This window comes from Diadema setosum, unplaced genomic scaffold, assembly GCF_964275005.1.
Source record: "Diadema setosum unplaced genomic scaffold, eeDiaSeto1 scaffold_29, whole genome shotgun sequence".
In the NCBI taxonomy this organism is placed as follows: domain Eukaryota; kingdom Metazoa; phylum Echinodermata; class Echinoidea; order Diadematoida; family Diadematidae; genus Diadema; species Diadema setosum.
The window spans coordinates 414,373-428,628 of record NW_027307655.1 but is presented as its reverse complement, the minus strand read 5'-3'; the positions used below and the strand labels follow the sequence as shown (position 1 = coordinate 428,628).

The following is a 14,256-nucleotide window of genomic DNA, read 5'->3' as shown; positions in this document are numbered from 1 at the left end:
TTGGTGGTAGCCTTTTCTAAAGGCAGCTCGCTATCGGAAGACACGCATACAGAGAGCAGCGCGCGAACAGCGAGTTGCGAGCGAAGCTCGCTTTTATAATTTAATACGCTCGCCGCTGTGCTCCCCGCTCGGGTGCTTTGTGTGCGAGTCATTGCTCTGCGTGTGCATGTCCTCCAATTATAGCGAGCTGTCTTCGCAAAAGACTAGGATGGTGGCAGATCGATGTTTGTAAAATGTAAACGTTAGTGTTGATATATTGCTCTCATTGATGTTGTAAGATTCCTTCTTTTTTTGTGCGTGTGTGGTTTCATGTCTTCCTTCACTTCCTGAATACTACACATGTATTACATACACTGTGTGTGGAGAGCATAGTTAATCATTATAGCAAGGGCATTGTGCTCAAGCAATTATGCCGGGAAGAACAATGTAAAACAATAAGTGATTTTGATGCTTGCTGCAAACATGAATCCACCTACATGTCTGTGCTAGATCCGTCAGGTTAAGTGAAAGAGTGGAAATGTTTGCTTGAAAAACTATCAGGGGGGGGGGGGTATTGAAACTGTTTAGCAGTGACTGCAATAATAAAGGGCTGTTTATCTAATCTTATCAAAGATGATGTATCAGGAAGCGATGGGAGTGCATTACGTGACAGTCTGGATTGATGGAATGTTTCGATGACAGGCAAAGTCTACATCACTGAACTGATCCTGTCGCTTTGTTTGCACATTTGCAATAGTGACTGTGTAATTGAAATGCAGCTCCTCTTGTCGTATTGAAGATTTTCCGTGCAGTTGTTAAGCTTAGTGTACATTAATGCATTGCATTTTATAATAGTATAGCAATTATATTTTCGCCAAAGTATTATTGCTTGCACAACATGTGATCTTCTAGCACTTCACCTATATGCAATTTGATAAGATTACGATTAATGTGAAAAGCGTAGATGAAATGTAAATGATAATAAACAGTAGGTGGTGAAATTGAGAGGGGAAAAGAGAGAATGGAAATGGGGAGAAGACCTTCAATTAGTTTGTAATAAGACTTTCTCAACTGATTTCTACCTTAACCATAGCGTCTGTCAATATAGCCACACATTCAGTGGTGGTGAAATATCAACTCTCGTGCGGTGTCTTGAAGCGCGAGTTCTACCTTCCTGCTTCTAGTCATTATTATTATCTGGAGTTGTTTTGTGTATTATAAAGTTTATTGTCACTTCTAATGATATACTACAAGGTGCAGTAAAAGGAACGTAATACCTCATATGATTTTGTGTGTAATGATTTTCAATACATTGTATCGAAAAAAACAAGGCAGAAATTAAAATGAAAATGTATATATTTACTATCAATTTTCATTTTGTCGAAATAAATTGAAGCGGATTGTTCTACTCTACTTTCTGTTGACTCTTTGTCAAATGCATGTATTTGGTTACGATGCATTCTGACATTATACAGATTTATTTATTCTGAGTTCTTTATACAATGTAGTCTCTTCAGTACATAAAACTGCATTTCAAAAGAGCCCTCTATTGCATAAGAAGATTATAATTCATTTCACAATTTGAAAGACATTTTGAGCAATACAATGTTTCTGTTCATAACAATAAAATACATACAGTACAAAAGTATACAATGCAAGTTAAAACAATAACATAAAACAAAAATAAGTTAAAACAATAATTGTAATATAAAGGGATATAATAGGATATCAGATAAATGAATAACCTAAAACGATATAAAATTGAATTACGTCTTACATTCAAAATAAGACCAAACGTTTATATAACCAGTAAGATATCACAAATTATTGAAGGATAAATAATTGTGATCCATTCATTATGCCCTATCCCCCATCCCATTGGCTTCTTTTTCCCGGATAATAGTTGCTTTACAGCATAATGTTTAAATGGAAAAAAAAATGGACATAAAAAAAAGTTATCAGTGTTTAGTTTGGGTAAAAACTCACAGGGCAAGACTACATAGGAATCATTTTTAAAAATCAAAACTTAAACATTTAACAATTTCTTAGAATTTTCAAACTCAATGACAGAAAATAGTAGGCCTATATAAAGCCTTTTCGAAGGTCATGGGGTTGTTCTTCTGAGGCCGTTTTGAATATCTCAAAACGAAAAGTTGCAATATAGCCGCTGCAGCATCATCCAGCTAATTCAAATTAAGTACTTTCGTAATAAAGTAAAACCTTTTTGGTAGGTAAAAATCTACCATTATTATAAGGAAATATCTAATCATTGGAAATTTTGGTGATCACCTTGAAGACCATCCTAACCCAAAAGAATATATATATTATATATATATATATATATATATATATATATATATATATAACATCCTCAAGAATATAAGTGTTGCATGTTGTTTCGATTTCTGCACTCTCATATACATAGGGAATATCCATCAAAACACAGTGGGCCGACGGTAAAACGAGGTTCAGCCTCGAGTACCAAGATTAAACCCATAACAGTACAAGAAACTGAAAGTAGTTTGCGACATGTACATAATAAAACACTTTGTTCCTGACAGCTTTCCCAAGACCTGCCTTCATAACTAACTTGACAGCCGGACTATAAATTACCCTGCTTTTAGCTAGCTAATTACTGTAACAGCTTTGAAACTGTGGCAGGGATAGATTAAATCAAAACAGATAGTGTGCCACAGACACTGTGGACTACAGTTTCGCTCGACTGTCTACAATGTACAATAACGGGAACGTCTGTAACTCCACTGTATTAATTATCACTTACCGCGACATCAACAGGCTGTATAATATGCTCATTGCTCATAAAAAGCGACATATTCGAAGGACAAGATGGGTGACTATTCGAAGTTTCTAATATGTCTCCCTATCCTGATGCTATCGGGTGAGTTTCTGTCTTAACACTGATTAAATCCTTCGAGGTTAACTGTAATAATGATAGCAACTTGAGTTATTGCAATCGTTTTCATTTTCTGACTAGCCTGTACCATTAGTTATAATTCGGATTTCCGTCTAAATGAATGTTCAAGTAGTCAGTTCCAAGAGCTTACGTTATAATAGGAGAAAATGTTTTCTTGAAACAAACAATGAAATACTTTAACAATTAACTACCAGCTGGCACCAATCCTCAAATATTCTTTCAGCACAAAGGAATTTTTGATAAAGACGATATAGAAACAAGTTAATATTACAAACATAAAATAGTGTAACAGGCGTTAGATTCAAACATTTTCCAATAGATATTTAATCAATAAGATTCTCCTCACAAGAACCACTACTAGGGTAGTCTCATTGCTTCATTCTCTATTGGAGGGAAGAAAACATGTGCTACCTTTGGTTTTAGTTCATTTGATTTGTGGTTGTTGGGGCTTCCAAATATAGACATTTTTTTTTTGGCATACAAGTTGCAAAATTTGAAACAAAAAATAAAGTACATGTTCAGCGAATTTTCTTTTGCAAAACCATATGCGTGTGTGTGTGTGTGTCTGTGTGAGTATGTCTGTGTGTAGGCCATACTGCCCATCGTGACTCTGTTACCTTTAAATTTGGACGACAGAAAAAAAACAAAAAAAAAAACCGTTCAGATAATTTGGAAAGTGGACAGCAGTCCATGTAAAATTGAGATTTAGACAGGATACCACACGGATTATTTTCAGTGAATGCAGGATATGTAAGGTTTATCTCCTATAAAGTGTTCTCCACAGTTAATGCTGTAACCTTTACTTGTTATCAAAATACAAGTTCATATGTCATCCAAAAAACAACAACAAACAAAGAAACAAACCTGCATGTGAATGCATGTACTGAATTCCTGTAATCTCTGTTTCTATTGTAATAATTCAAATGTATGTAATTTCTCTGTCTTTTCCCCTCTTTTTCCCTGTCCCCCTCCCTCTTACGTCTCTCTCCCCACCCCACCCCCCTCTCTCTATCAGTTACATCATCAGTGCAGTCCGGAGTATCAACGGACGACGTTGTCTCCGTGCGTGTCGGAGACACAGCGGTCCTCCATTGCAACTTTTCATATCCGAGCTCTGCATCATACGTTCTCTCCTGGTCTTTGAACGGGGCAAGGGTTATCAGATGTGGACCCAAGGAATCAGAAAAATCGAGAGGACGTTTTCAGCTGCGGCTCGATAGGAGTCGAACAACCAGCAGTCTTACCATTGCACCCGTATCGGCTCAAGACGAAGGACTTTATCTGTGCCAGATTTACGTAGACACAGATATAATGAGCGCCGTTTCTCAGCTGAAATTGATTGGTTAGCATCGTCCTGGTCCGTGTAATGACTTACGGCATACGTCACCCATCGCACAGTATTTTGGAAATATACATCATTGCAACCGTGAAGGAATAAGTTCTTAAAGTTACTATAAGCATTCAAACAAGAACTACAAATTGTGGTACATGTACATAATGCTAAAAGCTAAAATCACACATTAGATAAAATCGACCAACAAGAATAACACTAAACTGAATCGAAGCGGTCTAAACTTCGGAACTTCCTTATTTGAGAGAAACTACTGAATTTATGAAAAACAAAATGCCGATGCATTGGTACTTTTTACTCTGAATACCTGACACCATGTGTTACAAAAGCACATTATGACTTCCATATGCCTTCCATATCGTCGAGGTAATTAGTAACAAGCATTTATTTTTCTTTGTTTTTGAGGAGGGGGGAGGTGAAATGGCAAAGTCCATCCACTACCCGTAAAAAGCGACGTGGAGACTTACCCCAAACATGGACTTTAGCCCTCGCTTTCTTTTATATGTCTCTATAAATCAGTTGCTATAAAATCAAATGTAATAACATCCTACTATGGTTGCTCACTGCTGTTGAAAAGCCTTTGGTCCAAAAAGTATCGTGTTTACTGTAAGGAAGACGTGATGCTACAACTGTCCTCGGGACTGAAAAGGCTCCTCCTCAACTAATTTCAGCAAAGCCTGATAGGACCTACCAAAATGTCATCAAAGTGAAATCTCATCGACTTTATCTTTCGTATCTCAGACTCTAGCTTTCGTATCTCAAACGAATTTCACGGAATGACAACGCTCTTATCTTGTAGTGTTCAATCCTAGTTGGAACTTGGAACGAGTAATGATGTGTATCTAGATACAAAAAAAAAAATGTTTTGTTTCCCCGTTCCCAGTCTAAAAATGAAAAATAACTAAGGTGATTTCTTGTTAAGAAAGAGAAAACAATATGATAATATTACTTTGTGATATTATATACACTGCAGTCGGTTAAGATCCACCGACATGATTATGCAGTGCTTAAATGTGGATCTGCTGATGATAGACATCCGTTGGCGCAATGGCGCATGAGAAATAGAAATGTAGATGAATGAAATGAATAAATGCATTTAAACAAATAAATAACGACGCATAAATAAATATTTATATGCATAAAGAAATGACTAAACAAACAAATGATTTGATAGTTACACGAAGAATGGATTCAATGAATTTAGTGTTAAAAAAAAATGTAAGTATGATATCTGTTTTTTTCTAAATTGTGTTTCTTAATTTGACAGGTACCTCGTCGAATGTACAATTGAATTGGTCAAATCTTACAGATTTGTCGGAAGTGTCACCACTTCAACAGTTTGCTGTCAACTGCTCTTCATCCGGCTTCCCACTTCCAGTGGTTAGTTGGACGAGAGAAGGGACAGCAAGTCCTATTAATAGCGGCTATGGATTTTCAACGTTGTCATTCAAAAGCATCGATAGGAGCATATCCGGAAGATATATGTGTCAGTCGGACAATGGTATACCACCTGTGCGACGAAAGAATGCAATCATCCATGTATATTGTAAGTGTATCCGTGTGTATATACGTGTGTGCATTTGTGCACGTATTCTTCCATACTTAATTTATAACTCACGGATATCGCAGGAAATGGTATGATATTGGAACTTCCTGTTATCTCTTTTATATGTTTAATAACGAAGGTACAATACAATGTACATGTACAACCAAAGCTGAGTGCCCATGAGGCCTGTTTGTGGATGGGGGGAGGGGTAGGCTGTATTGCTTTGGTAGATGTTCTGACTGTCGATGATGGGAGACGATGTTTTGCTGGAAGAGTTTGGAGGACTATACTGTTACTTGGAAATGGAGATACTTGACATGTAGAACTACGCAGCAGGATATGTAAGGCTATCATGATCTCGTAACAACTCTCCGCTATAAACAATGGTACAAGTTCTAAATTCCTATGTAGTGAATATGACCGCAGGCTGTCAATTCATTAGATTGACTTCTTATTAAACGATAACTCGATAGCGGTTCATTTCCCTGCAATTCACTTCAAATCGTCAATCATGTTCTCTTCTCTACGTATCAAAAACATTAAATTTTGATTTATGTATACTTTTGACGCAGATCCTCCAAACATCAAGGAACTGACTGTTGTCTCTACCGAGCAGACGGATATTAGAAAGCAAAAGCATTTATTGTGCGTCGTAGAAGCACACCCAGCCGCCACTGTGAACTGGACATCGATAGGATACCATTTCATTGACACTCCTAATACAACCGATGCATCTGTGAGTCCTTTCAATAGTGTCATTGAGAGTAGGCTTAGTTTGGCTGGTATCCCCAACGGGGAAGATGCACCCAGAGAGTACACATGCAGTGCAAGAAACAAGTTTGGCTTTGCAGAGCGCACGGTTGCATTTTCTGAAGATAAACAAGGTACGTAAAAATTGAGGGGTAGACGTTCTTGCCATTTACATTTTCTTGTACGTCCATCACATATAAGTTGCAAGAATGTCTCATCACGCACATACATCATTTCTTTTTGTGCTCGTAATCGGATGATGCGGAATATTCATAAATGAATGTTGAAATGTATATCTATGCAAATTACACGTCTCCTTCATCCCACTTTCCGTGCGTATCATTCTAGTTTAATAATACGCCGTGAGTCATACAGCTCTGCACATCGCAACCTGACACATGATAACGATCTATTGAACATTCAAACAGTAATATAAATCTGTCAAAGTAAAGTGGGACAGCCCAAGCACCATTCGTGTTCAGTATTTCGCTGAAAATGTTAAGCTGAATCTGTTAAAACACACACACACACACACACACACACACACCCAAATGGCTGTCAGAAGCTAAATAAATGTGGGCTATGAGGGATTTTCCTTCAAAACGCGACAAGGGATCTGTATTCCGTGTTGTATTAAAGTGATTTTTCTCATTTAGCATCTTTTGTCTATCAGTTGTATTGACAGTGTGAGACCTTTACTACGTGCATCTCCATGAAGCTAGGTTATAATAGTTTGTGCTTTACAATGTGACTGCAGACAAGGATGTTACCGATATAGGGTTAGGCTCAAAACGTATGGATTTGTAAAAGCCATAGATAAATGGCCTTACTACTGAGAGCCATAAATATTCTGCCTAATGCACACTGCTCCGGTTTAACAGTCAGTCATATATAGAGACAGGATATTATGTTTTACTATTAACTTTTGCTATTATCTACAATTTTCTGATTACAACAACTAAATGACAAATCAAATCCACTCAATTAAATCATAATGCAACCACAGGATGAATTTCTGCCACACTCTTTCGGCCATAAACATTTTAGAGTCAACACTGCCAAAAGTTATAGCATCATTATCTATTTTGCCTCATAACTCAAGGTCAGAACGCAGTCATAACGAAGATGCAGTCTTATTTGTGTGTGTGTGTGTGTGTGTGTGTGTGTGTGTGTGTGTGTGTTCTAAACAAAGCACTAAGTATTAGAAAATGTATCTGCAATATCCATGATTTCATTAAAGGTCACTTGAGCGCTCGAAAACTACAAAGATACTTTTAAACAGAACATATTCCGCACAGCTGCATAAATTGTATAACCTCAAAAAATGTGCATTCAGTTATTGTTAAATTAAAATTCAAATTCAAATTCAAATTCAAAATTTATTTTCACTTATCTTTTTCAACAGAAAGTACAGGAAACAATATTGTGAATTTGGCATGCGAGTCGTTGAAAATATAGATAACCAGACAGGATTAACAACATATTCATGTCTGCATGATTAGTACAAGAAATATACATACACTCTACACTCTGCGAAGAAAAAAAGTGGAGGTACCCACTCAAAAGACTATGATGCTTGTATCGTGTGGGTACCTCTGAGGGAAAGGTGGAGAAAGGGAGGGGGTGAAAAACTTACGAGTACAAAGAATGCGGGAAACTAAGAAAGTGGGGAATAACAAAAAAGAAAGCAAAAGTGTCAAAAAAGGGAACAAATAACAGGGAAAAGAGGAAGAGAGAGAGAGAGAGAGAAAAGCTTAAATCATTTTGATGCATACACCAAGAGCGAAAGACACAGAGACAATTAGCCAAGCGTCTTCGAAAGTGATACATTGTCGAGCTGCTTTCCAGCGGAACAGATTGTAACCGTGAGGACGAGGGCATGTATGGAATACAGTACGCAGTAAAAATGATTGATGCCTCAAGAGAGCGCAGCCTATAGTGAAAGAAGAGAAGATAATGTCGTGCTTACGAAATACATTACAAAATTTGTCGATTACAAAGTTTGTCGATCTAACTAGGAAAGCCATAGTAAACCTAACACAAAAAAGCATATTTGTTCGCTCAATTTTGATGTACAATAACCAAGCACATGAAACTAAAATTTAATACCCTCAACTTTCCTATGCGACACATTTAGACACAGTATTCTGTAATATGTTGGGCATGCGCAAATTATTAATCATCTGTTGCATGTTCTGTGACTGATCACAGGGCAACCAGCACGGAAATGTTTCTACTTATATATATAATTTTTTTACCTTGACGATATTGCGCGCAGTTTCTGAACTTTTTTTTCCCCATACAGTTGATGCGTTCAGGATATTAGAGATAATGATTATCGAGAACGATACTATATTGGACAGCTTTATTTCATTTTAAATTCCCTGATTTTAAATTTATTATAATCCCATATGACAAGAATGTTTTTTGAAATTTAAACGATCCCACTGCACGTACTCGTCAGTTTGCATAACTTTCTTGATCTTAATCCACACTACAATGACTCTAGAAAGGCGATGGATTTTAGCCATTATCTTTGGAGCTGGAACTACCGCAGGCGTCCTTTGTGTCATTGTCACGATCGTTTTCCTTCGAAGGGGTTGGTATATAAGAAAATACTCATATATCAGTAGTTATCAAGTGAAAAGACGTTCAGTTAAATGTGCATGTCTCCTGAAATGTGTATAATAACATTTAGTATCTGTCTTATGATTATTGTAACATTAAAATCATATTTTTTTTTTTTCAACGTGAAGGCTTATGTACCTTTACTACAAACAAAAACGCTTTTTAAAATCATTATCCGTTGCCAAGTAGGCTTGTTTGTAATATTGTTTGCCAAATGCTGTTTGAAAGTGTAGACTTGTATCTCCTCACAATTTGCCAACGTATCAAGACGAAAAAAACAAACATACAATAAAAGTTGCAAATTGTACATTAGTCAATAAGAGTCCGATTTTCTTTTGACAACATGTTGACTCATTTTCGTACATTATACTAGGGCGGTGTTGTCATTTTGAAGAAACCGTGACGGCAGAGTATGTAAAGCCCATTCATATTACATCCTTTGGAAAGAGAAGACGTCCTCTACCAATGAAACCCAGTGGAGAACTTCAAGATTATCCCAGTGCGCTCTCTCCGGCTGTCGTGACGACAAAGGTTTTTGATTCACATCAAGAGCGATCTATCGAAAGGGTGAGTTCCATGACATTAACATCATCGCTAACATTTAAGATTGAAAATGATTATACTTCACTGTTTCAAATAGGCCTCATTAAGCAATAATATCACTTCCGAACTACACCTAAGCTTTGATGATGAAGGATTTAAACAATTAATCCTTACAGTATTTTTCCCTTTTAAGTCCCCTCAAAAAAGTTTGCCTAGGTGACAATAATCCTGACAATATTGTTTGAATTCTACAAACATTTAGAAATGACATCAGTGTCATTGCCTCTATATCTTAACAAAACCGAAAAAAAACCCCAACAAACTGAAGAGTGCCAGTTTTGACAGTTCACTATAGTTTACCACTTTTTAAAATAATTAGCAGAATAGCTTAATATGTTTCCAAAGTGATTGACATTGTCCACCGCACTATGGAAATTGCTAAGATTATTCCATTATTCAAATGGAAGACAAAACATTGCCTCATTATTTTAAATAACTCTTTTCTATACATACTCTAGGTACAATTTTTTTTTCTAAATTTCCAAATCAAGACTATCTTTTTTTAATATAGTTGAAATGTCAATCTGGGGCATTCAAACAAAAATAAAATGACATTATACAGGTAACGGTCTGGTAGCAAATAAATATGACTGAATGGAGTACAGAACACTTTTATATCAATGAATGTTTTCACCCGTGCTATTTTTTTGGCGACAAAAAAAGTGATATCATTACGATTGCATTTTGTCAACGAAATATGTTCTAAGTCATATTCAGATGAGTGAATAAAATCCAAGAAATTTTCTTGTAATGTTATAATGTCAAATTGTATTAGGACATTATACTTGTTTTATAGATTGACGTTTGTAAAACGGTGTTGTATATTACGGGAATTCTTGAAAATTAGGTAGACATAATTATCATCTGCCCAAAGTTCTTTGGTACAACTGTGGATAACAAATTATACTGCAAACAGATGTTAAGTCACCAAAAAAAAAAAAAAAAAAAGGCTTAAGACTTATTTGACATTCAGTTTGTAATATGTCATAAACTTCTTCTCAATGTTACAATATTCAAATTATGGCATTTTAAAGTATTTAAACCTGAAAAACAGCCAATTTGAGTAGATGGGATAATATTACCTCAAAAAAAAAAAAGACGCTCAGCATTATACTAAAATTGTATTCTTACTTTCATTGTGTTCTTTTTGTCAACAAATAAAAAGCTAAAAAATCAAGGGATCACATTCACATGCATCTCGTCAAGCCAGTGGAAAAAAAAATATGACTGCTTCAGTCACCACAAGTATTTCATATTTCGTTAGTTAAAGAATGATATGTTCATAGTAAACCTTTTGTCATGTGTGGTATTACGTGATACGAACTTTAACAACAAAAGGTACTTTAACAATAAAAGCTTTTTGTAAGTTTATTTCTCGTATATGCCATCCATTTCGCCTACTAAAGGACAAGTCCACTTTCATAAACATAAGGATTGAGAGAATGCAGCAATATTAGTAGAACACATCAGTGAAAGTTTGAGGAAAATTGGACAATCCGTTCAAAAGTTACGAATATTTTAAGTATCCGCGCAGTCACTGCTGGAAGAGAAGACTACTACAGTGTATGATGTCACATGCGTACAACTATTTAAGGAAAATACAAAGAGAATTTCACAAAGCTTCACCTTTTTCATGAAGTGCACATTTCTTCGACTTGCTACTGATGTATTTTAAGGGTAGTATTATTCCCCCTGCCTTCTGAAAGAGAGAAGTCGAGTGTTCTATTGTTATGCGAGAAAAATGGAAATATGCTGAATTTTCTTTATTCTTTCTTTATATCGTTGTACTCATGTGACATCACAAGCTATAGTAGTCTTTTCATCCAGCCGTGACTGAGCAGAAACTTCAAAAATTCATAACTTTTTAACGGATTGTCCGATTTTGCTCAAATTCTCACTGATGTGTTCTACTAATATTGCTGCATTCACTCCACCCACATGTCTATGAAGGTGAACTTGTTCTTTAAAGTATTTGCACAAATTACGCTCCCTTAAGTTTCTGTTTACCCCTCGCCTCCCAGAAAGATACCTTTTATACCAATTTCAATTTTTCATAATCTTTGTGAGTGTGATTGTTTGATACTTTCCCATGCGCACATCAAACTGTAAACGAAGACTCACCACAATACTTCTCATTGCCTATATAAAAGCACCATTTTAGGTCTACTCAAAACACACAAATATTAATATAACACATGCAGAATAAATGGTGTGATATAATCTTGTAAATATTTAGTTGATATCATTCTATTTGGTGATAATTTGATTTTTTTTTTTGTAATACTGTTGGTAACGGAGCTCAATTCTATATGATTTTCTTGTAATAGTCTTCTTACAAGCAAGGCTGTTTATTGCCTTCCTCGTGGCCTTTCTTTCTTTTTCCTAACTTTCACCCAAAATTTTGAAAAAAAAAATTGTTTTTTCAGTTTTATTATGTACACTTTCGAAAAATAGATCAATTCCGTTTTTAAGTTCTTGCTTTTTCTTCATATGTAGGGTACGTTGTAAACAAGATTTGACAACGATAGAAGTAATTATATTTTGATATAACTATGTATTTATATATCTAATCCCCATAAAATCGTACATCTCAGTAAACATCACCGTCTTGTTATGACGATCATGTCCACACTGTATTAATGTTTAGTTCAGTTCAGTTCAGCTCAATTTCATTTGTGCATTTTTTTTTTTCAAGGAATTCATATATGAAAAATAACAACACGTGTATCTGGCAACAGAATTAAAAAAACAAAAAACCAACATGCAATTCATAGTATCATAATCACAATTTTGAAAGTATAAACATAACAATGAGTTCAACAGAATCGACGATACACGTGTTTCCGAGTAAAGAGTAATGTGGGGTTCCATTTCACTATTTTGCAGGATTACTTGACAATAACTGAAGACCAAGAAGAAGTGACCCAAGAGACAACATTGCGCGAGCCTGAAAATTATTACGATACTCCTTTGGAGCACAGTTCACTCGAGCCGAATATTATTCCACCACCAACGGAATTTACAAAGATGTCTCCAGGCTGCTCATCCTTAGACCGTCGACATGAAGCCCGGTTTTACTCAACCAAAATCATCCGTTGAAGAAGTCTTCTCTCAACTGAAGAAGAAAATTGAGTTCTTGCACCCCGTTTTGAGGCTAAATAGGAAACATAAGTTTTATGCAATTATAACAAATGATACGCAAGGAAACAATAACGTAATAAAGAGAGAGATAGAGAAAAAAAAAAGAATGAGAAAAACGAATGCATATAAGAGAAGAATGGATAATGAAAATAAGAGAATGTGTTGATGCCATGACCCGGCAACGCAAACCACGCAGGCAAGATTCCACCTTCGCTGTCTTGACAAAGAGGAAACCGTTATTCAGCATTACTGGTAATTTACATAGCATTAGACTGCATATAGTTCTTGTGGTAGGCTTAATTAAGATATCCACGAAATATTAATGACGATTATTTTGTTAATGCCAATCATTAAAGAGAATATTTGTGCCTGAATCTTCCAATGCGTTAAATACATATTCATGCATTGACATGGCATGTTGTCGGCCATTGGTATCTATTTTTACAAATAGTTCGAATCAAAATGTATAAATACCATTTTTTCACTGTTGGTGACATTTCTTTGTTGTACACGAATAGTTTTAATCAAGTACATAAACGCTGATATTATTTCATTTTTTCTCTATAAATGGGTCCTTATGGAATAGAGACAAAAATCAAATCTTTCTCAGGATGCTTGCTCGTTTTTACAAGGTGTGTTTGTAAATACTGTGACGGTTTTTGAAATAAGAATAATGCTGCATACGATTATGTTGTACGTGTACCACTATTCACCTATATTCGCCATGTGTATTCACGAAGCCTGTTTGACCCCTTCGATGTGATTGTTAAATGCTGACACCATCATGTTTCGAACTGCTATCCTGACACCATTGCGACGATTTTTCTGGGTGCGTTCGTGGTGAGAGTTGTGGATGCATGTCATGGATGGCGAGGGTTCAAATTGTGATTTCACGCACACGCATATCCCATACAATTCGTCGTAGAGGAGAGTTGAATTAATAACAAGAGAAGTATCGAGTTCACTTTATTCGTATTTTATTAAAAGAAGACATCACGTACTGAAAAGACGAGCGTCAAAACAACATCACATATGTAACAGCGAGACATTAAAAGGGCTAACACATCGTGCGGTCTCGAACTACTCGCTCCTAGTCCAGTCTCGTAAAAGCAGAGCGTAAAGGGAATATTTTTCTCTTCTCTTCCCTTCTCTTCTTGTAATTACCAAAACAGACGTTTATATACGATCTGGGATGTCGCGTGCCATAAAGCTGGGCGATCCAGCTACCATGCGAACGATGTGTAACTGGGTCATCCACCTTCTCAAAGAAGGCAGAGGCGCGTGGATGTATAACTGGGTCATGACCTATATCTTTTTGAGATC

General features: G+C 36.0%; 1 protein-coding gene across 1 annotated transcript; it reads left to right on the top strand.

Annotated features, from left to right (window-relative positions):
• Positions 1-4,225: 4,225 nt before the first annotated feature.
• LOC140245757 (kin of IRRE-like protein 2) lies at positions 4,226-12,891 on the top strand. Its single transcript, XM_072325281.1, has 6 exons — positions 4,226-4,256; positions 5,533-5,811; positions 6,384-6,695; positions 9,071-9,160; positions 9,563-9,756; positions 12,679-12,891. The coding sequence occupies exons 1-6, from the start codon at positions 4,226-4,228 to the stop codon at positions 12,889-12,891; spliced, it is 1,119 nt and encodes a 372-aa protein (XP_072181382.1).
• Positions 12,892-14,256: the final 1,365 nt, after the last annotated feature.

Bases quoted from the DNA above. Each gene is read 5' to 3' on its own strand.
- LOC140245757 (XM_072325281.1), top strand. From the start codon at position 4,226: ATGAGCGCCGTTTCTCAGCTGAAATTGATTG. The intron at 6,696-9,070 runs GTACGTAAAAAT...CAATGACTCTAG, and splicing joins ATTTTCTGAAGATAAACAAG to AAAGGCGATGGATTTTAGCC. The intron at 9,161-9,562 runs GTTGGTATATAA...ACATTATACTAG, and splicing joins GATCGTTTTCCTTCGAAGGG to GGCGGTGTTGTCATTTTGAA.